Here is a 22,463-nt window from a genome sequence, read left to right on the forward strand (position 1 = left end):
CGGGCACTGCGGGCCGGGTCTGGGCTGCACAGGGCCGCTGCGTCCCGCTTCCCCTGGCTGACATCTGGGTGCTGTTAGTCAGGACAACGGCGTGTGCCCAGGGGAGAGAAAAACGGGACTTTTCACACGAACATTAAACTGTGCTACAAAAATCAGCTCTTGAGAAAGATGGGAAGCACAGCCCAGGAGGCCAGGCCGGGCTCTCACACACCCTGCCCTGGTCGGCTGCCCAACCTCACCCAGGCTGGGTTTGGCCTGACCTCGCCCAGCCCAGGGTGATCCGCTGCCCTCCCCAGCCCAACCCCGAGGGGCAGGCGGGTGACCACCCTGGGCTGTGCAGCAGAGGTCAGGCCCAGGAGGCTGACCCCAGTGTGGGAGGCCAAGGTCAGGCTGGGGCCCCCTCCAAGGTTACGTAGCAGGGCTTTGCAAGTCAGAGATCACCAAATCACAGAATAGTTGGGCTTCTAGAGCTCATCCAGCCCAGTCCCCTGCTAAAGCAGGTTCCCCTCAATCAGGGGGCACTGGAACATGTACAGGAGGGTTTGGAAACCTCGCAAGAAGGAGCCTCCACACCCTCCCTGGGCAGCCTGAGCCAGGGCTCCCTCACCTGAACCGTAAAGAAGTTTTTCCTCCTGTTCCAGTGGAACCTCCTCTGTTCCAGCTTGTGCCCTTTACCCCTTGTCCTGTCACTGGACACTACAGAGAAAAGACTGGCCTCATCCTCTCAATACCTGCCCTTTTGGCAACCTCTTGGTATCCAAAGAAATGGTACAAGGTAAACAGCCTCAGTTCTCTTAAATTATAGAGAAAACATCTCCAATTTTTGCAATGTAACATGGAGTTTACAGTCAGCCCATCTCTGCAGACCAGGGACTCTACATAGTTGATCTGGAACAATAAATAGCAATGAGACTTGGGATCCAGAGCAGAGTGGGAAGACAGAACCCATCTGCTAAAAGGTTACAAAAACGGCTTAAGGAAAGGATGTCTTTTCATTAACATCTCCTGTCAGACAGGAAATGAAGGCCCAGCGCCTGCATCACCCACGCACTGCAGCGGGATGCCTGACAGATCCAGTTCCTCAAGGATCTCACTTCAGGAATCTACTTTCTATCACTTCCAGGAACGGACCGTAAATCTGGAGGCTGGCAAGCAAAAAACTCCCAGCTTAGCCAGCAAAAAACAACTATTAGAAGACAGAAGAAAATAAGATTTTGCAGTTGTAGAAAGATATCAGAGAATCCAACGGAATGAATGCAGAAGCAGAGTTCCAACTGCCCAGGCAAAACCATTTCTTGTATCCAGTGGGATGAGCAAGGGCAGATGTGTCCAGGCTCCAGGTGTGGAAAAGACTTTGTGAACTGTATATTGTGATTTTGAGGAGGATGACAGATTTGGACCAAAGCACAGTCCAATGTTCAAGATATTAAATAGAAACAACCTAAAAAATTTAAATCAAACTCAAGTGAGTATTTGTCACTGCTCTAAAATACCTCTTCCTGTGTCATTCAGTCTCAACAATCTCTCCTTGCCCAGTTCCTGTGAGATGAAGATACAACAGCTCAGTTACTGTTCTTATCTGAGTAAATGTCTTGGCACCAAATGTGTCATTAAGAGACAGGATTATTTTATTTTCTCATAGAAAACAAGTACTGGTATCACTGTCATAAGAGGAGAACCAGAGAAGAGATGGCTGGGGAGAGACATGTGGATGCCACTTAGTCTTTGCATATAAAGGCAACTGTCACCAAGGCTTGATGAAGTCAACAGTGCCTTTGTCTAGTCAACTCCTGACAACATTCAAGCTTTTTAAGTGACCTGTTCTAGTACTGCATTGCCTTCCTGGACAAAGAAACTGTCTTGTCCTCACACATGTCCCTAGTCCTCTTGTGCTAGCAGTTCATCCTCATTCACATCTTTGCCTTCTTTAACACATTCCAGAATTTCAATAGGCCTGAGCTCTAAGGGGCATTTAACACCACACAAGACCATAGTCATAGCTACTCGTGGTATACAGGAGTTTGTAGTGGGACACTGTGCCACTGAGAAATTAAATGACTATCCTATAATGACAGTATATTACAGAAGCAAGACCCTGAGACTTCAGTCTCCAAGTCACCAGCTGCAGACCTGTAAACTGCATCATTACCAACCAGAACAGACAGAAAATCCCTACGAGAAGTACTTGCTAAACACTCCATTGTTATATGTCTTTTGCATAATTAACTGAGATCCCAAAGGAGTCAGTAGATGTTCCTGCTCTTACTCAGTAGATGGAGAAGCAGTTGCAAAAAGGTTAAATGACTCGTGTGGCTTCAGTGACCAAGCAGCAGTGACTAACTAGACCATAGTCCTCAGTGCAGTGGTTCTGGTTCCTTTTATTTGGGCTCAATAGCATGATATTCAGCCCAGAAACTGATTTGCTGTTCCTTAACATTGCTGTGAAATTCAATCTCAGCTTGGCTTCCTGTTGATTGCCAGAGGAACTTCTGTTTCCCATGGAACACCATCGTCTTCATGGTACTTACATCACGGACCTGCATAAAGACCAAATCATTGTATCACAGTAGCCCACAAGTGAAGCACCCACAAAATACTGGGGATTTGCAAACTGGTCACTCAAAGGGAAAAGCTGCCCTAGACAAAGGTTAGAAGAAATATAGTAGACATCAGCAGTGCTCACTGACATCTACATGTACATAACAAGAGGTCAGAGTCTGGGATTTGTGATTGAACTTCGCATATGGATCAAAATCTCTAATGAGGACATGGGCCTGTTCTCATCCAAATCACCCCCTTTAGGTTTCTGACTCACCAGGATGTAATTAAAATGTGTTTTGTTGCTTTCATTGCCCAGATCAATATATAGGGCACGGATGGCTACACAATGCTGAGGAGCCACATTGATGAAGGTTCGACACACTACTTCTTGCCTTTGATCAGGCAATTGCACAGGATTCACTATTTCACCTTTGGGACCAAACAGCTGCTTGTCACAGTCTGAGAGGGAGAAACGGAGCAGAAAAGAAAATGATTTAGAGATGTGTCCAGCATCTCCAAGAAAGTAATCATTTAAATTAAACACAGGCAGAAAAGTTCCTCCAAGGAGTTTTCATCTGGGAACCTCCAAGCATCAACACACACCTGCAGGGGGCTTGCCTTTAAAACAGAAGGGTAGTCCACAAGTCATTTTAATTCCAACACTCCTCAAGAAGGAGCTTATTTACTGCTAAAAATGAAGCCAGGTTTCCACAGATTTCCATCAGCAACCACAATCTGTGGAACTCTGTGGGCCCTGTCATGGGTGCCTTAATCTAAAGCAATAGCAAAGTTTTCAGTAAGGTACCTTGGTAATATTTTTTAGTTGCAGTTCTGCTGTTGTACTGAAGAATGGCCCCATTTCCTGGCATCAAAACACGCTGCTTCACAATCAGTGTATTCGTTCTGGAATTTATCAGTGACAAAGGGAGCTTCCTGCAGCCTGTCCTCCACATCATTCGCCCAGAAAACAGCACGACCTCACCTGGAATGGATGAGCACAGGGACTAGAAACATATTTACTTCCATTTTAAAGGCTGCAACCTATCTTATCTAGGTCTGGAATCAAGTAATTTCTGCACCTTGTCCTTATCAAAATCTCTCATGAAAAAAGTCCAGTTAACTAATGTAACTGTACTGATTCCAGCAATAGGATGTATGGCAGGAAGAGTTTATAACAGGCCTAAGCAAGAAGCCTCTTTAACCCCATAATCTCCTTTCCTCTCATATCTATCAACAAAACAGGTATGAAACCATTATGCAGGAGGAAAGACAGTTTTTTTATTTAGTCTTATCTGGCAGAAACTTGGTGGGACAGAAGAACTTGTAAAATGGTTTGAGATTACAGAGGCTCCAAGGCAGCAAGAAGCTTTGAGGGCACCAAAAGCCCAGGAGCAAAAGAGGTGCAGGCTTCCCAAAGGAACCAGGATGCCCTGGCTGTACCTGCACTGCAGTTGAGGGAGCTCTCCAGGACCCTGACTGTTATCTCCTCCCTGAGAGGACGTCCGATGGCCACGGTGCAGTCACTGCTCTCTACACCCATCATGTTGATGACTCCGGTGGCATTAAGAAAGAGCTTTCCACAGACACCTGTACAGCAGAAACAGATGAGAAACACATTTAGAAGGAACTACAGCTGCTGAAAAACAGCCTCATTCCTTTTGTGGCACAATGAACAGACAAGTGCACATCTTCCAGGTAAAGCACAGGAAGAGTCAGCTGTTACCCTAAAGAGTCCCTAGTCAGAAGAGCCTTGGGAAGCCCAGGGAAAGGAGCTGTTATTCCTAGCTCAAACAACATAGACAGCTCATGACATGCTGGAAGGAACAGCATGTTGTCCCTCCTAACCAGAAGTCCCATGCTCCTGCCCCTTTATGGCAGTAAGATCACCACAACCCAGCTGCATGCAGGAAGCACTTCACCTTTAGGCAGTGTCCTCCTCACCTTCACTGGTCTTTGTCTGCTCCCGAGGCACAGCAGATGGAGGAAGATCCAAGTCCTTGTGTCTCTCCTCTGTGGCAGTGGTGGCTGTCGCCAGCACGGCCGGTGTCACCGTCTGCAGTCCCCCATGGGACCCCATCCCCACCACCTGCTCAGGACAGGGCCCTGCAGAGCAGCCACGGACCACAATGGCCTTGGGGAAGCGCCTGCAGAAGACGGGACTCACGTGCTTACGGGTGAGTGGGTTGAGGCAGAAATCCTGCCGTGTCTGAATGCCATTCCCACATGAAGTTGAACACTGCAGAAGAAACCCACAGCCCTTTATACATGTGTTTCAGTTGGTAATCAGGAATAAACACATTTATTGGCTCAGGCATGATCTGGAGGGCTCATCTTTCATTCACTGATGTTGTTTTGTCACATGCCCTTTCAGTGCTCTAGTTGCATCAGCTGCAAGATGGCCTTCCTCCCAGGAGATCTTCCAAACTACATCTCTGAATTGTAGAACCACTTCCTAAAAAATCCCCCAAAAATCTGCATTCCAGAAGAAAACATGCCAAGGACTATTTTTAACCTGCAGCTAAAACCTTTGCTGAGAAAGGTGGGAAGCAGACCTACAGCTGCTAAACACAGAGCAGTGGAAAGGACAGAAAACATTCCTAGAAACAGTTCAGCTTTTCTGTGGGAAGTAAATGTATAAGGCAGAAGTGTTACTTCTCCTCTGTATGCTTTAGGGAAGTGAATAGCTTTGAAATTGCTGCACTAGACACTTAAGTGCTGCATCTGAACAGGAACAAATACCTCTGTCCACTCACTGAAGCTCCATTCATAAGAGCACATTCGGATGACACAGGGGACACTGGAAAGGGGCTTCTCTGCCACAGGACACAAATGCTCCTCCACCAAAATCTCCTTGCCTCGGTGACTCTGCACACAGGTAATCAGCTGAACAGCTAAGCCAAGACCACAGCTGGAGGAACAGGGGCCAGCTGGGGTTACCTTCCATCTGACAGAGGACATGGAGGAGAAAAATGAAGTTAGTGATGAATCCCCACCTTGTGTTATCTCTCACTGCCAAAAATGCACCGCAGCTCCCTCATCCTTCCTCCTTCTGCTTCTCATCAGCTTTCTTCACCCCCCTGCCTCTCACACTTTGCTGCTTAGAAGGCAGCCTTCGAAACAAGGCTGGGCAGTCTGGAGCAGGTTTGGAGTTGGATCCAAACAGAAGGCAATCACATTTTGCAAAATGTGAATTTTGCAGACTTCAAATATACATTGAATCTTACCCCATGTCCATTACAGTCTTCCCCAGGGTGGCAGATACAGGCTTAACTGCAAAAACAACCTTATCTCCCTCCAAAACACACATCACTGAACAGTCAGATGAGAAACTGACCCATGGGGCTTCATCCTGAGAGCAGCACAATTATTTGGGTTGGAAAGGACCTTAAATACCATTAAGTCCAGCCCCCTCTGCCATGGGCAGGGACAGCTTCCACCAGATCAGCTTGCTCCAAGTCCCATCCAACCTGGCCTTGAACAATTCTGGGGATGTGGCATCCACAGCCTCTCTGGGCAGCCTGTGCCTTCTTTACATCTAATCTAGATCTCCTGTCTGTCAGTTTGAAGCCATTACTCCCTGTCCTATCACGACATGCCCACGCATGCTGTAGCACTCAGAAATCTCCGGATGCCAGTGGTTTTCCAGTCCCACACAAATAGGGCAGGGCAAGCTCTGCCTCATCAACTCTGAGCCGTACCCTAGATCATACCACACACATTCACAGATCACTGCTCTTCCCCAGTGCATGTTCCTGTGGCTCATGTGGCCATTTTGACCTCAGAGCAAAGCTTTAAATTACACAGCTCATACACCTCTGAGCGAGGCAAACTCACACTGGGTGTCTGCCACAATCCCTTCTGCCTTCTCCCTGGACTCTCTTGCACAGTAGAGAACCTTGTGCATCCCACCTCCTCCCCAGCTTACACTGCATGAGCCCATTCTGTAATGCCACCCGGGAAGAACACAGCCATCAGTAAGCACCTCCAGCTGTCACCTGTCTTCACTGGGTATTAAATCCAACCAGTCTATTGAAATAGAACTGGAATTCTGTTAATGCACACATAGGCAGGAGCTCGTGTTTGAGCAATCAGCAGTCACCCCAGTGAGGGCAGTGTGCAGCACCATAAATCATAAGGAAGGTGCAATCAATTCCCTTCAGTTCTCAGAGCAGCTATTCCACATTCTTAGAGCATTTAATTGTACCTACTTTCCTTGATGCTCTGCAGAAACTACACACCTGGCAAATATATCACCACTTTTTGCAGTTAAGGATTTGGTTCCACTTCTCCAGAGTAGTATGTGATCAAAAGTTTTTCAGCTTTAACCTGAACTCAAACTCCAAAGACTTCACTTAGTTTTGCTTGAGAATATACCAGCCCAGGAACGACTCTCAGTTAGTTTGCTTGGTATGGATCAGCACTGCTGTTTTTGCAGATGGCTGTGCTTTCAAAGCAGGGGAGAGGAAGACAACATTCTCAAGAGTAGCTTGACCCTTACTTTACAATGTCCCTCAAGATAGAGAGGAAGGAAAGACCTCTCACTTGCTCCCTGTCTCCTAGTAACTGCTTTACCTTGGAGGGCAGGGACTGAGATCGCAGACTTCCACCCTGCTCTCTGGCTTTGGCACTGGATGACAGTTTTCTTCTTGGGTTTCCTCTTTGGTGTCAAAATCCACACACAGATACTGTAGCTGAGTGTTACCTAGGAAAGGAAGCAATCTTACTGCACAGCATGCATGGAAGGGTTGCAAATAAGCCAAGCAATGTCAGTTGCATCTGTGAGTACAAAACAAACTAATCCTGCCCAAGCCCCAGGCACACTTACTGCACCCATCCTCCCCCAACTCCAAAGCACAGCAGCAGCAGGCAGCCAGCCCTCTAACCTATTTCCTGTCTTAGCCAGGCCTCTTTGCCTCTTCCAGACTCAAAAAGATTGTGACCACAGTTATACGTGTACTTAGAACTGCAGAGGGGAAAAGACTAGGTCCCTGAGGTTCCTGGGTACTGAGTTCACATCTGTAGCCAAGTAATATTTCCCTGCAGCACTGAAAGATCTCACCTCTACCACAGGAGACAGAACACTCTCCAGCTAGAGGGCTCCAGACATACACAGTCCTATTTTCCAGTTGGACATGCCCAAGTGACTCTGAAGTCTGCTGTAAGCGTGCATCTTCCTCCTCAGAAGAGAGCAGAAACATCCAGACTGACATTGGCACCTGCTTCACACACCAGATCCAGTCTAATGAAGGTGAGGGATACCTCCACATCAATTCTACAACATATTTGCTGTCACTGAAGAAAGAGTCACGTCTAAGCACTTTCTCCATTTTTACAGAACATGCTAAGGACATCCAACAGCCAGGATCCCTCCTAATTCATACTGCCTGAAGAGAGAGACCCAAGACTGGAGATGCCTAAAGCAGCATCTTCCCCATCTGTAAATGTAAACCTGACAGTGGCTCCCCAGTACAGATCTGGACCAGTGATCCTGTGCTGAGATACACTCTTCCCTGCTAGTAATCCTCCCCACAGTGTCAGAACCTCTCTGTTTGTAAGTGAGGTATTTCCTGATGGACCAGGGGCTGTTGGACTCTGAGGGGAGAAATGAAGAAGGAATACAGTCAACAGTTGCTCTAAAGAAACCACCACTATGAACTGATTAATCCAGCAGCACAAATTAAGAGGGACAGAGCTGTCTAAAGTAACAGGATGAACCTTCAACTGGGCAGACATCTTTGGTGTAAGCCACCCTCCCAAGCTCCAGCAGTTAAGGGTGGTTCTTAATTTGTAGCCTCTTGTGGAGTGCAAAGCTCCCAGTGAGACTCCTGAAACAAGCCAAGACAGTAAACTCACTTTGTCCCAGCCTAAAGGGCAGACATTAACCACACATGGCACAATGGAGAGAGGTTTTTCTTCTGCTGGGCACAAGCTGTCATCCACAATAGTCTCCAATCCATCACGAAACTGAATACAGGTCAGATTCTGCTGGGCAACTCCAGTTCCACAGACAGCAGAGCATTCACCTATCTGAGACATCTTCCACCTAAATGGGAAGTTATTGTATCACTCTGTTTCTCGTGTGGATGATGGAAATTTATTACTCACATCCCTAATTACAGTAAATGGGTCACACAGAGTATCCAGTGTCTATTTCCCTGGCCTTGTCTGGATGTGATAGAGAGGACAACTGCTGGAGATTTAAGTGCTTGCACTGACAGCTCTCTAGGACTAAAAGCACCTCAGCTACAGAGCTGTAGTTCACAGCATAATCACTTTTTATTAAACACTGAAATATCTATAAGATCAATGTCTGGGCAGGCTTGGCTGTTGTTCCTCTTTCCAGTCTAATTAACACCAGGGCCTCCTCCAGAATAAGATCCAATCTTTGTTGGCACAACCTTGGAAAGGATGTGAGCAGACATCTGCTTTTGGCCATGCCCTCAAAGGATTTCATTTAACAGACTATGGTAAAACACTGGAAGGACTATCTCTCATTCATTCAGCTGACATCTCAATTACCTTATGGGACCAGGAAGGACAGAACATCATTTAGGATCTGCTATCACTATTATAGTTAGGAAGAAACTACTTCATACCTCTCCTTTGTTGTTCTTTTTCACCCTGCACAATACAAATGTGACTGCAGAGACCGGGTTGGCTGTCAGAGAAAGGACAAGCAAAGCAAGAACTCAGCTGAGCTTGCAGGAACACCAACCTGTACAGGCATGGCTCCATGGCACAGGGCTGGTGCTCTGAAAGGGGCTGTGGGAGCTCCAGGCACCACTGATCCTCTGTGATTTCATTCTTTGTTTGATCAAAGCACACATGGTCCACTGCTCTCATCCCTAGGATACAAAAGGAAAGGAAGTTATAAGCAGAGCAAACAGTTCACCTCTATTATTCTAGGAATATGCAGTAACTTCACTTTACTCAAATCATTGGTGTAGGAAAATGGTGTACTTAGGAACACAGACTTCCCACAAACACACAAACTCCTTCTTGCTCAAAGAACTTTTCCTCAAGAGTCTTAAAGCACCTTTCCACAACAGACACCCCAGAAGGTGAGAGGTTTGATGAATAATCCACTGTCAGAATGGAAAGTTTGCCCCAAACTGGCCATTTGCAAGAACAGAGATATCAATCATAATTTGGTTCAAAGTACTTCTAATGATCTTGGTATCTGACTGATGAGGGACAGGTTGCTGAAACTAAGCTCCAGTAGTCAGACATTTTCAAATGATGTTCTGTAGAATTAAACATGTAATATCATCACAAAGCCTCTGTACCCAGACAGTTCTGTGCCCATGTCCTCAAAGGGATCATCCAAAACTAGACTAGAGGTGCTGGAAGAGAAACTGCAGACTTGCAGTGCCTGTGGCATGCAAGAAATGAATCTTCATAAACTACAAACAAGATTTTTAACAATACTGAATAAAAAACCAAACTCAAAAACATCACAATCAAAGCTGTGAAGAGTCTCCTTTGCAGTCCATAAGCTACCCATAGAGACAGGCATTCCTGAATCTCAAAGAGAATGACCTAGAGAAACAAATGTCAAGAATCCATCAGCAACGTGATCTGTTCACCGTCCTCCCTATTTTCACATAATGTCTATTGGTACTGAAGGCCTGAGCATCATTTCCAGCTCCCAAGAAGCAATTTCAGCTCAGATTCTCAACTTCTTGTTATCTGAAGTCCCAGCTTTCTCATGGTTTTGTTTGTGATTCCATTAGCTGGGAGGCCCTAGAGCACTTTGAGTTCTTTACTTCAGGGTTTCAGCAAACAGTTCACCTGAGGAATCCGCTGGAGAAAAGCTCTCCAGGCACAGCCAGTCCTTTAGACTGACTTCTCTAAGTATTCATTAATGTGTTTTCTAAATTCTTGTCATTAGAGGCTTGAGAGGCTTGTCAGTGTCATCTGTATTATCTGCTAAACAAGATGTCAGACTGTCTACCAGACTGATCAGTTACACCCTGCTTTATGATTCCTTCAGGGAGACAGAAAGGATTAGCCATGGCTCAGGAAGAGAATTGTAAGAAGGAAGTTTCCTATTAAGCTCTGAGGCTTTAGTTAGACACCAGATACCACTTTGGTCTCAGACTTTTGATGTTTAGCCAACCTCAAATTACAGTTTTCAACAACTTTGAAAAATATGAGAAAATTGTTTGGTCTTAAAATCAGAAGTTCAGTGAAAGCCTATTTCAAATCCCCTTCATGAGCAAACATTCTCACTATCATTTTGATGATTCATTAGCTGATTTGCTATTATCATTCAAAAGCTGTCCCACTCTGCTCTTTGGTTCAGTTTAACACTGGCAACTGCAGCTTGCTTTCAGCAATTTGCTTTTCAATTCAGTTCAGCTGTTTAATAAGTTCTAACCCAATATCTAGTGCAGATGTCACAGTTCTTTCAGTCAACCCAGAGAGATCTGGGTGACTACCAAGCAGAAAACAAGAAGTCTGTCCAGATCTTGTAAAAACCAAAGACTGGGTAGTGTTGCCTCACCTTCCCCACAGGTGACTGAGCATGGCCTCTGCTGAGGAATCCACATATAGGACAGATTTCCCCTGGGGATAAAGTAGCTGAAGGTAATGTCTGGGTTGGTGGCATTGCCGTATTCTTTTCCATACCTTCGATAGACCTGGTGAAAGAAAAAGTTGTGGTCAATCAACAGAGACTCAATGCTAAGGACAGATAAGCTACCCCCCCTTTTCGGGGTCTAACCCTGAATCTCAATGCTATGACTCTCAGTTCTTGCCAGATGCAGTCAGAGTACTCACCCTGGGAATTCTGTGCACAGGGCACTGAAAAAAGATTAAGCCAGGCAAGAGTTTTAACTCAGTATGCTCTTCCCCACACAGCCATTCCCAAGACCTGCAGAAAGCCTGTAAGCAGCCAACCCTCAACCTTTCCCAGGTACAGCAATGACATCACTCTTAGGGAACACATCTCCACCAGCCTTGGATATGAAGCCTACTACACGTGGATTCTGCACTGCAGCAGAGCTGCACAAACTCAGCCTGGCTAGTTCTGGCTGGCCCCTTTCCGACTCCACAAACTTGCCTGTATTTCAATTTCTTCTTGTGTTGGCCCATCCACATGGACTTCCTCCAGGCTTGGTAGGTTGTCCTTGGTGAGAAACACTTGGTATTTGATCTGGCTGTCCTCCAGAACTGATGGATAGGTGACATTCAGTGAGATTTTTCCTTTTCCAGCAACCACGTACTCTCCTTTAACCTTCACAGCTAGAGCAGCAAAAGTAGCAGCGAGGTTAAGAGATGTGATCACCAGGACTTCCTGGTGCTGGCAGCTACAGACTACCCATTCACTAGAAACCAGTTTGCTCTAAGTCAGGCATCCCAAAGAGCATGGATTCTACCACTTCCCACTGGTGAGCATCCAACAAGCAACTTGTATCATCAAGAACTCTCCTCTCAAATTCCACTTCCTTGGTTTTACATTCTTGTTTTAGCCCTGCAGGTCCTCCTCTCCCTTCCATTCAACTCACCCAAATGTGTGAAGAGAGGTCTCCAGTTGGTAACATGGACCAAGGTGGTGTTATAAGGCAGGGACAGAAATGTGACATACTCTGAAGGATGGAAAGAAAGAAGATACGGTCACCTTCCATTACTGTACCTCTCTTAAAAAGGCTGGGGATTACAGATCAACCCCTCTGCACCTTATTAGCATGCTATTCATTGAAGGAAAAGCCTTACAGGCAACAACAAAGCTTAACTGCAGACAGGAGTTATATAGCTAATATATAAAAAAGTAAGGATACAACAGTGATGGCCAAGCCCCAACATTCACACTGTCCTGAGCCCTGTCAGCTTGGCTTGAACACAGAGATGGTGAACACAGCAAACAAAACTGTGTCTGTGTCCTCTTATCTTTATTTTGTTCTTTCAATGTTCTATCTATATGTGATACTACAAGATCAGCTCCCAAATGGATGTTTAATATCTTGGGAAGCATCTGACACAGCCCTCAGCTCCCAGTAATTTGCTGGAATTCCCAAATGGTCACATTTCTGGTCCATGTCCAGTGGAGAACCATAACCAAAAAAGTCACTCTGCCTACACAGTAGCCACCTCCCTGTTACAGATTTCAGCTGCCCTCTCATGGGGTTCTACCCAAATTCCATGGCCATATCCATGGCCAAAATCAAGCAGAAGCAGAAACAAGAAGTCACAGATTACAAACACACTGAATGCACATACAAATATGCAGAGTACGAACAATACCATAACATTGAGCCTGAGTGTGAGGACTACACACCTTTAGCTTTTCCTTCTGTGTAAGATCCACTCACTTTGATGCAAGTAGAATTATCACCTCCACAGACTTTGCAAGAGTCCATTGTCTTCTTGGAGTCCATTTGGCCATCACATCCAAATGCCTGAGCAAAGGGGAGAGTCTGTCAAGACTTGCCTATTCTGAGAAGCAAACAAGTGAATGAAAGCAACACTGCCTGTATTTCTGAAACTGCCTTTTTCAGCTGTAATTCAAATTTAAGCACACAACACAGACAAAGATGCATTTGTACCTAGGTCTACCATCATACAGCAGCATACAAAGCCAGAGACTGGAAGGTTTCAGCTGAGAGCACAACTCTTTCATTAATCCTATGATATTTTCTTCCTCTAGAAGGGGGGAATGAAAAAGAAAAGGGAAAAAAAAAACCCAGGAGAACAGTAAATATGGATGGCAGGTTCTAAAGGAATCTTTAGCTCCCAAACCCAAAGGTAGCTCACATCCTTCAGTCTGGCCTTCAATCCTATGGAGCTCAAACAAGAGCCTCTCTGCTCATTCCCATGAACAAGACTAATTTACATAAAGCTACAGGAGGATCTCAGCAGGCTTAGCAGCAAAACACGTGCAACTGCTGAATTTATGCTAGAGGCACTGATCCCAGGCTTTGGATGCTGCCATAACATACATATTTTATCTCAATTACCAACAGAACAACAGAAATCAGAATAGATTATGCCTGCACCCTCTGCTGTCCATTAGGTGAAAATGCATTACAAAACACCCAACACAAGGATAATGAGAACACAAAATGTTAAGAGTGTATTCTGGGAATGTAAAGAAACAACAGAAAACATACAACTGGGTCAGCACTGAGCAGTTACTAAGATGCAGACAGTGTGGGGGAGTTCAAGTTCATCATGACAGAATGCCTTTCTCACATGCAGTCCAGAAAATAGGAAGTTATACTTCAGTTTTGATTAATGATACTGCAACAATCAGTATGTTGAGTTATGATTCCCAGGATTTACTCCTTACTTTGCCACTGACCCTGTATGTTCAAATCATGCAACTTTCTTCCAACAGACAGCATTTTCTAGGGCTGTTTATCCCATGCAAACTGAACAGCTAATGATGTCTCTTCAACCAACACAAACCAACTGCTTCTTGGATTAGGGATGAATAGTCTTACATACTTAGTGCATAATTAGCAGAATGTCTTATCTAGAGGGCATTGGCATTGCATGCACAAACAGAACAGGAGATTGGTTGGACTCCATCCAAGAAGCTGAGACCAAAACTCTCTTTGAGAAGAGCTCACTCTGTTGTTTGGGACACTGTGTTTTTCTCCCTTGCTCGTAGTTAATTGACTCCTTTGGTGCAGATTACACACCAGAGGTTCACCTAGATCCCCCAGTTACTTACTCTGCAGCTTCCCATTACACACAGATTGAAAGCCCCGTGGTGCTCAGAGTCATCCTGCTCACACCTGGTTCCATCTATGAAACTGTCTTCACGGCTTACCATGAACTCGTTTTCAATGGCCCTGCACATGTGTTTGCACAGCAGGTCCCCTGGAGGAGGCAGACAGAAGAAGAAAGGAGTTACTCCTCCAGTAAGGCACATGGCTGACCATCAAGCAACGGGAAGAAGTCAGAAGGGTCTGACAGAAAGCACATCCAGATTTCACATGAAAACTAAAACAGTGAAACAGCCTTCTGACTTCAAAGTACAGACATGAACACTCCACAAAGAAACCCCTGCTTCTTTCCTTACCTTTGGCAAAGCCAACAGCAGAAGTCCAGGTATAAAAGGATGGTGTTTCTACAGTGAGATACAGTGGCTTCAAATTTGTTGCTGTGCATTGTTCAGCCATAAAATCCTGCTGGGTCATCAAACAGGCCTACATCCCAGAGAGAATTGTATGTGTAATGAAAGGAAGTTACTGAGCACAGAATCCCAAGCAGCATTTTACTCACTAGCTAAAGGCAGAAAGCAGTGGCTGCTAAGTAAAACACCAAAACAACTGGAAATAAAGGAAGCCACTTTAAAGGGGGGCTGCAGGCTATGCAGAGAATCGTGTTTGAAAGCTGGTATCTTTGCAGTTTATACAAAATAAATGGATAAGGAAAATAAGAACAACAGAATGTCCCTCCAAAGAAAGCTATCATTAAGTGAGTCACTACTTTCTCAGTGTCTGTCCTGCTATGAAGGCACAGAGAAAATGCTTCATTCCACGTGAACAATGCTATGAAATAATATGGCTGTCTTCAGACATAGTGGAAGAAATACCTCTCCTGTTGTCAGGCAGATGTGTGCCAGACCTTTTGTCCTCCTGCCCAAAGCACTCAGCTGGGAGAGGTACAGTCCCAAAATATACAGTCCCAAAGGGTTAATTGACATTAAGAAACAAGCTCAGAAGATGTGATGAGCTCCATTACCTGCGTATTGCACATCTCTGCCTGGATGCTGGCACCATGGCACTGCTGCCCCCCAAAAGCAGGCCTGGAAACGACAAGAAAAGAGCTCCTCAACAGAGGTGGTTTTGTCCCAAGCAAAGAGCAAGACTTAGACCTCAAGGACTTGAATTGGCCAAGGGGCACTTGCAAACTCCCCACCTCTTACCTGGGGTTGTTACAGAACCGCTGCCTTATCACAACTCCACCTCCACAGCTGCGGGAGCAGGAGGAGAAAGGACTCCAGCTGGACCACTGCCCATGGACTACAGCCATGGGGTTGAGTTCCTCCAGAGAGCTGCACTGTCCCTTGGAGCACCACTAACACAAAGAATACAGAAAACTGGCAACAGCACCACAGTGAAACCTGCAGAGCTGGGATCTACAAGGGTGTCACAAGTCCCCATCTTTTTGCAGGCCAGTGTGTAACAGAGAATCCCAAAATGAATGAGGCACTTTCTCACAAGAGCCTGGAAGAATCCCATTCCTAGTTCTGGTCTAACATGAGGCTGGGGTTAAAACAAAGATCTGATAAGTCATTTCAAGTGAAAAGCAAAGTCTTTGAGGAGAGCTCAGATAACAGGCTGCAGAGATACAGACAAGGTGCAAACAACAAGATCAGCTGGTACCAGCAGTTTGTGACTAGAGTGTCTGGCCTTAGCTTTCTGTCTGAGGGGCAGTGAGTGTCATGTGCCTTCCAGGCACCAACAAGGTCTTGCTGTCTAATGAGCTCCACAGCACCCACATCCACTTCTGATCATCAGATCAGCAGCCTCCTTACCTTATTGACTCCACACTCAGTACCATCCAAGAGGGGAACAAGAAGTCGAGTACAGCTGGATTTGTCTCCTGGTTGTACATGGCATGACAGAACTTTACATATGTCCTGGTGTGACAAGAAAACCAGAGAGTTCAGAGAATCACTCAGGCTCATCAACACAGCAGTCCCAAAAGCTGCTTCCCTTAAAGGGTGCATGTCCTAAACGTTTGGTTTCCCCACACTACCCAACAATGCAAGTTTCCTCATTTCTCCTGATATTGGGCAAAAGTTGTGGGCATGTCAAAAGACCAACACTGTCAGCTGTAATGTTAGAAGATAACTCAGTGAAGCAAGTTTCAACCACTTTAGTCCTTCCTCATTAAAAAATATATGGCAGCTGTTAGCCATGCTGCACTTCTCAGACATGGAGACTTGAGCAATGTCAGGGATGCTGGAGGAATCCAATGAACACAGGCTCCCTAAGACAGGCCCCTGAGTAGGGGGACACAGCACTGGCACCACCAGGCTCCTGTTTGGATAGAAGGCTCTGGCTACTGTGCAGACTTTAAAAGAGACTTATGTGGATGAAGGAGGTAACAGAAAGGAGGGGAAGAGAAGTTATAAACCTTTGAAGGTTTGTTCCTTGCCAAGTGATGTGTGGCAGGAAAGCACCTTCCATTCCTTTACAACAACAATGTCCCCAGACCCCTTCTCCTGAATCTTGGTTCCAGAGCATTTCCCTGCTGCCTCTAGGAAGACAGACAAACTTTCTACCTACAACATTGCTGTCAGCAAAGGTGCATGCTGTGGCAACACTCCCAAAGGCTATTTTACATTGCTCATCTGCTCCATAGTACAAGCCAGGCTTCCATCCAGGGATGCTGCCGTCCATGTCCGGCAGGTCATTTAAGCAGTTTGTTTGGCCTGTGCTGATAGAAACATAAGAAATATCACTTTCCCAGCTGTGGGCAGTAAGGACAATGACATGTTTGCAAACTTGTGCCGAGTTTCATTCTGGGAGTTGGCTTTGCTTTCCCAGACAACACATGCTTACTGTGGGCTGTGATGGATTTAGCTGCAGCATCTGCCTGGAGATGCTCACAGTTCCCTGCTGCTGAAGTTAGAACAGAAATCCATTCCTGTTCCTCACCCAGCCAGCTCACAGCCCACAATCCTTGCTTAAACCTAGCTTCTCTGACATTTTAAATAAAAATTCCAGGCTGAGCTAGTGTCTGAGAAGTCCAACATTAGGCATGTTAGTCACTAACCAAAGTATTTTCCAGCTACTTGAAGCAAAAGCTGGGTTTAACCTCAGCAACAGACACAAGTGCTAAGAAATAAACAAACCCCAAGCTTCTCAGTTCCTCATTTTCCAAGAATGTTCTATTTTATTCCTCATCTTCCCCTGCCCTTTGCTAAGCTGCCAGTACAGGGAACTGCTGCCACATGGGCACACAGAACTGGACTGTTCCCTTACCTGACAAAGGCCAGGAACTCTTCTCGGCTGCACTGCGACCAGACGAGGTCGATGCTGTTGTGGTTTCCTGCTGAGCCCATGATGTAACCGCTGCTGCTGCACCGATTCCCCTCACCATCATGGGAGATTCCAAGGCTGTAACAGAAGTAGCACAGTGCTCTGAAAAGAAACCCAGAGGCTGAGTTCCCTCAGAGCCTCTCTTCTGTAAGCAAGGGCTTAGCTCCCTCTGCAGCCTTTCCTTCTACTGTTGTCACTAAGGTTTTCTCTCCTCTTTGCAGGGGAGAGCTGCAGGAATACAAGAAACACAGGGAACTCTTTCCAAAAGTTTTGAATAATCCATAGGAAACCCCTTGATATGCCCAAGAGATCATTTTCCTTCTTCTGAATCCTTTGAAATGGGGGATGTTTTTAACTGAATAAAACATACTGGGCTGCTGGGGGCTTTCTTACTGACCTGTGCCCAATCTCATGGGCTATGGTGACTCCCAGGTCAAAGCCAGTGTCCTGGGTGATAATACAGCTCCATGAGGAGGAGCAGACTCCACCTAACTGAGTCACTCCACGTAGCTCCTTGTTCCCATCAGGTAACTCCAAGTCAAACCTGAAGTAAGGGAGACAGATACAGAGGAAAGAGTAAAGAACCATGGCAGCTAATAAAGCCAGGTCTATATGTTCAACTGAATGGCACCTTCGTGATCTAACTTTGTTAGCTACCTGACATTTCTTTTGACACACAGAGCTCCCTGGGGCAAGATGGCAGCAGAAGGGTTCCACAAACACTCACTGTTCAAAATTTGTGGTGATTCTACATCAACAAATCTCCATGGCCTCAGACAAGCAGAAGAGAATAAAATGACCTAAGCCTATTTGTAATAGAGCAGCAGCAGCATCTCTTTTGAGAAAGAGCACTAAATCAAGGCCATTGCACTCAAGAAAAGCTGGCCTTCAACACATTTACCCAAGGCAATTAAGAGAAAGATGCCTGAAGGTCAGGCAAAATGTCTGAGTCAGGGAAGCACTAGAAATCTTCCAGAACAAACACCAGTGGGTTTTCACTTCCAGTTACTGTTTGACATTTCAGCCCACAAAAAGCTGCAGTGGGCTTGGATGTGCTGTTCTGGAAGCACACAGTGTCTGCTCAAGTCTGGATGGTCAGTGCTTGGGAATACTCCAGTTCCTTCAGAAACTCAATAAACAGCACCTCTGACTAACCATGTTACACTAAGGGCAGGAGAATCAACCCCAAATAGGAGAATCAACCCATTTCCAAAGACTGTGTGATGCTCAACTGCTGGAAGATCAAGCACAAATCAGTGGTGTTAACAGCCAGACACGGTCAGGTCCGTTTCCATCCCCTCCCAGAGCAGGGGAGCTTCAGTACCTGGTGACGTAAAGGACAATGTCAGCATGCTGGGGGTCAGAGTCATTCTGGGGATTGACCTTCTTGCTCCACTCACAAACACTAATCAGCGAGGAGGTGATATTTGTTGTGATGTTTACCTCTGCCTAGAGTGAAGGCACATGTTTGTATATTTCATACAGCTTTTAGCAATCCCTGGGACAATACTTGAACAGAATCCTCCCTGCTTACCTCTGGTTCTCTCAAAACAAGCATTTGCATAAGATGAACTCTGAAATGAGCACCCAGTGAGGCATCTCTCAGCAGCTCTGCCCCCTGTTAAGAGACAGAAAGGATTCAGTAAAGAAGGTACCTCAGTGACTCACTACCTGTTCCCAATAATAGGTCTGCATTCACTATGAAGGGAACACACATAAGGGGCAACTATGAAATCACTGGGAAGTACAACATTAAAGTCTGCATGAGGAATGTAAATAAATCTATCAACAGATGAGAACTGTATTTAGACTTGTCTGATACTCTGAAGCAGAGAGAAGAAGCTGCATGGAGAACAGTTTCATAGGGTAGAAGAGTGAATGAGAAGGAATTTTTGCAATGCATACAGAAAATGCAGAAACAAACTCTTACTAACAGCAGAGAGACATTTAGTGCAATTCTGTAGCAGAGATAAAATGTGAAAATGTAAAGTGTACAATTAATTCAGTGGATCTGGTTCAATCTCACTGAAAGTAACAGGGACTGGATCAAGGCTCTGCTGATTAAACTCTTGCTGCTGTATTTGACTTACAACAATATTAGTAATGAAACAAAGAGCTACATCTTTACCTGGGTTTTCAAGCTACAACCTCAAAGCTTCTTTGATCTACTTTACTCATGCAGTTCCTTGTACAAGGGAAAACTTGCCATGCAGGGCCAAGGGAAGCAGAGAGCAACACCCTGCACACACACAATGCCCTGTACTAGGAGCAGGTAACCACTAACACCTCTGAAAGTGCACCCACAGAGGTCCATCTGCTATGACACAGCCTGTGACTCTATGAGCCGCCACAATGGGACAACAACCCAAACAGAAAGCTACTCACAATGTTCAGGTTGGTGAGAATATATCGCTCCGTGTCCTCTTTGTGGTACAGGTAAACATCTGGACCTGCTACAACCATCAGTTCCAGATGTTTGACAGCTCCCTCAGCCCTCTTCTGCAGGCGAGAAGGAAACCACCCTGCTGAACACACAAAGGGACACGGGGAGTTTAAAATGCCAGGCAACTTAAAACATCCTACAGATCCTCTAGAGTAATCCATCTGAAGACCACTCTTCAGTTGTTTGCTCAAGTTTCCCACTTCTGTGGGCCTCTTTCACCTGCCAGCATCCTTAATGCACCAACACTATCAAACTAACAAATACCTCCATGAAAACATGCTGGTTACACTTCAGTGAGGTGAGAAACATATTCAAGTATACTCATGTATTTGTAGACACAAATTTGTCCCCTGAGGTCATGCAAGCAACCCTACTGCCAGGAGACAGCTCTCCCAAGCAGAACAAGCAGAGCTTCCTCTCCATTTACATTACCTCTTGCTGTGTTTGTCTCTCTTGCAGTGATTCTGAAGAGAATGTGGGGTCTGGAGAAGCCAAGGTCCTTCAGCAGAGCCACATCTTTGCTTCTGACAGGCCTGATGTGAACCTTTTCCTCATCTGCAGTGACGATTCCTTGCTAAAGGAGATGAAATATCCATCTCTGAGTTACTCCAAAGATATTTGCTACCAGTGGAGAATGGTGTTCCACATCTGTCCCATTTCTCCTTTGAAATGCTCACATTTATTAAATGGATAGGTCACACATCAAACTGCAAACCTACAAAGGCTGTAAAGGTAAGGGTAAGGTCAGAGCATACTCACCAGCTGCCCTTCACAGTAAGTGACTCTACACTTAGACCCAGGAGGCTGCAGTGGATTTCCACCTGCAAAGCAGCTGCCTGAGAATCGCTTCAGTAAGCTCAAGGAGGAGTTCACCACTTGATTGCTCACAAAGGAAGAGGAAAGGAGACCATGGTCCTCCAGAAATTCAAAGGCATAGAGTTGTCCCCAGGCCTCAATGGAGCAATGTTGAACACGACAGGATGTCAGCCCAATCTGTTCTTTACAAGGGCAAGTTGGCTCAGTAATAACAAACTCAGGTACTGAAAGAAACAAAACAAGAGCAGACCAAGGGGAACAGTTATGAGAAACGATGACACACAGAAAACAAATGTAATGATCTGGCTCCTTAGGAAAAAATACACACCAAATGGCAACTGTGGCCCTTCTGGGTCATTGTGTCAACAGTCAGAGAACTTCTGTGCTTTCATGTATTCCAAAGTGAAGATAATCTGACTGGGAACAGACAACAGCTTTGAAACTGGCTCCTGACTTATCAGCACTTTTGCTCTCTCAATAAGGAGAGGAGTCCATTTAATAAAGGCTGAGACAGTTTGACTTCCTCGGATGTTCGGCATTACTGAATGAGAATTATCACAATCCAGACAGAGGCACTGGGCTGAGCACTAGGTGAGCTCACAGTAGACAGCATCCTTGCTTTAAGGATTTGAGAATTTAAAACCTATCTTTATTCTGAACCACCATCAATCCAGACCCAGATCACTAATCTCTCAAAATTCAAGTGCATGTACAGTTAGTCTAAAGCTTCCCCACTCAGAAAACCTGGCTCTGTTAACCATGTAGAAAGATCCCAATACAGAGAATTAGGACCACTAATGTAAGCAACAGAAACGATCCCACCTCCTTCAGCAGATTTTAAACATTGACCCAGTTCTTCAACCGCTTTCACACTGCTACATGGTTTGCCTCATTGAACAATGTGACTCAGAAACGCTACATGCTTGTCAGATCAGGTTCATTGCTGAGCGCTCTCAGCGTTATCAAACACACAGGGTTAGAAACAAACTGACAGACTCATTCCAAAATCAAGAAGGAAGGATCCTTGCATACCCTCAGACACTGAGCTGGCTCCAAAATAAGAGAAAACATCTTCTGCATCCAAAGCACTGAGAAATTTCTGCAAGAAGAAGAACAGCTTTACGAGTTTTTAAGACAAACAACTGGATCCCTGAGCATGGAACCTAACCTGAAAGGAATGCCAGTGAGCAGCTCAACAAGTACCATGCCAAGTTCTCATGGCTTCGTTATGCACTAAGCACGGGCTGCACAACAGCCACCCAGAGGAAGCAGCTTTATCTTCTTGATTAGGGAGGCTGGATGGATTTTGGCTCAGAACGTGTTGTGTTGTCTCTTCTGCTTTTGTGTGTGTGTCATTTTTTTTCCTAGAAACAAAAGAGCCTTCCTGGAAACTGCATTTTCTGGAGGTCAAACTCACCTCTTGGAGAGCTGACGGCCAGCAGAAGCCCAAGGGGAGCACGGCGAGCGCCCAGACCGCCAAGCTGACGGTCATGCCGGAGGAGCTGCGGCCCGCGCTGTGCACTCCGCGCCGGCCCAGCGGTGATTAAGATGATGTTTGGCCCAAGGCATCACGTGGAGCGGAAGGGAAGAGTGCAGGGTTTAAGCAAACAGGGGAGCTGACCCTCAGCGCAGGGGGCCGGCCTGCGGCCCGGGGCTGTGCA

At 45.7% G+C, this 22,463-nt stretch overlaps 1 protein-coding gene across 3 annotated transcripts; it reads right to left on the bottom strand.

Moving 5' to 3' along the window:
* Positions 1-1,658: 1,658 nt before the first annotated feature.
* ADAMTS13 (ADAM metallopeptidase with thrombospondin type 1 motif 13) lies at positions 1,659-22,346 on the bottom strand. 3 transcript variants are annotated; one of them, XM_062011474.1, is made up of 29 exons: positions 22,220-22,346; positions 21,835-21,901; positions 20,746-21,026; positions 20,419-20,560; positions 19,929-20,065; positions 19,078-19,161; positions 18,868-18,992; positions 17,941-18,087; positions 17,487-17,621; positions 16,788-16,938; positions 16,031-16,135; positions 15,419-15,570; positions 15,235-15,298; positions 14,570-14,696; positions 14,219-14,367; positions 12,821-12,941; positions 12,051-12,131; positions 11,606-11,787; positions 11,048-11,183; positions 9,257-9,386; positions 8,395-8,584; positions 7,601-7,718; positions 7,114-7,243; positions 5,281-5,485; positions 4,483-4,777; positions 3,982-4,128; positions 3,347-3,523; positions 2,816-3,000; positions 1,659-2,537 (listed from the first exon to the last, which is right to left on the bottom strand). In XM_062011474.1, exons 1-29 carry the CDS (start codon positions 22,292-22,294, stop codon positions 2,379-2,381), a joined length of 4,197 nt encoding a protein of 1,398 aa, XP_061867458.1. In that variant the 5' UTR covers positions 22,295-22,346; the 3' UTR covers positions 1,659-2,378. The 3 variants fall into 3 exon arrangements, with proteins under 3 accessions (XP_061867458.1, XP_061867459.1, XP_061867457.1); XM_062011475.1 differs by having other exon boundaries at positions 7,601-7,715; positions 19,929-20,068; XM_062011473.1 differs by having other exon boundaries at positions 19,929-20,068.
* Between the last annotated feature and the right edge of the window lie 117 nt (positions 22,347-22,463).

This window comes from Colius striatus, chromosome 19, assembly GCF_028858725.1.
Source record: "Colius striatus isolate bColStr4 chromosome 19, bColStr4.1.hap1, whole genome shotgun sequence".
Taxonomy (NCBI): Eukaryota; Metazoa; Chordata; class Aves; order Coliiformes; family Coliidae; genus Colius; species Colius striatus.

What these genes read in the sequence shown, in the direction of transcription:
- ADAMTS13 (XM_062011473.1), bottom strand. Translation starts at nt 22,294, where the DNA reads ATGACCGTCAGCTTGGCGGTCTGGGCGCTCGCCGTGCTCCCCTTGGGC. An exon ending in CTCAGTCACCTGTGGGGAAG is followed by an intron (nt 9,387 to 11,047) that starts GTGAGGCAACAC and finishes TTTGTATCCTAG; the next exon opens with GGATGAGAGCAGTGGACCAT. An exon ending in CACATTTTAATTACATCCTG is followed by an intron (nt 2,538 to 2,815) that starts GTGAGTCAGAAA and finishes GTCTTTATGCAG; the next exon opens with GTCCGTGATGTAAGTACCAT.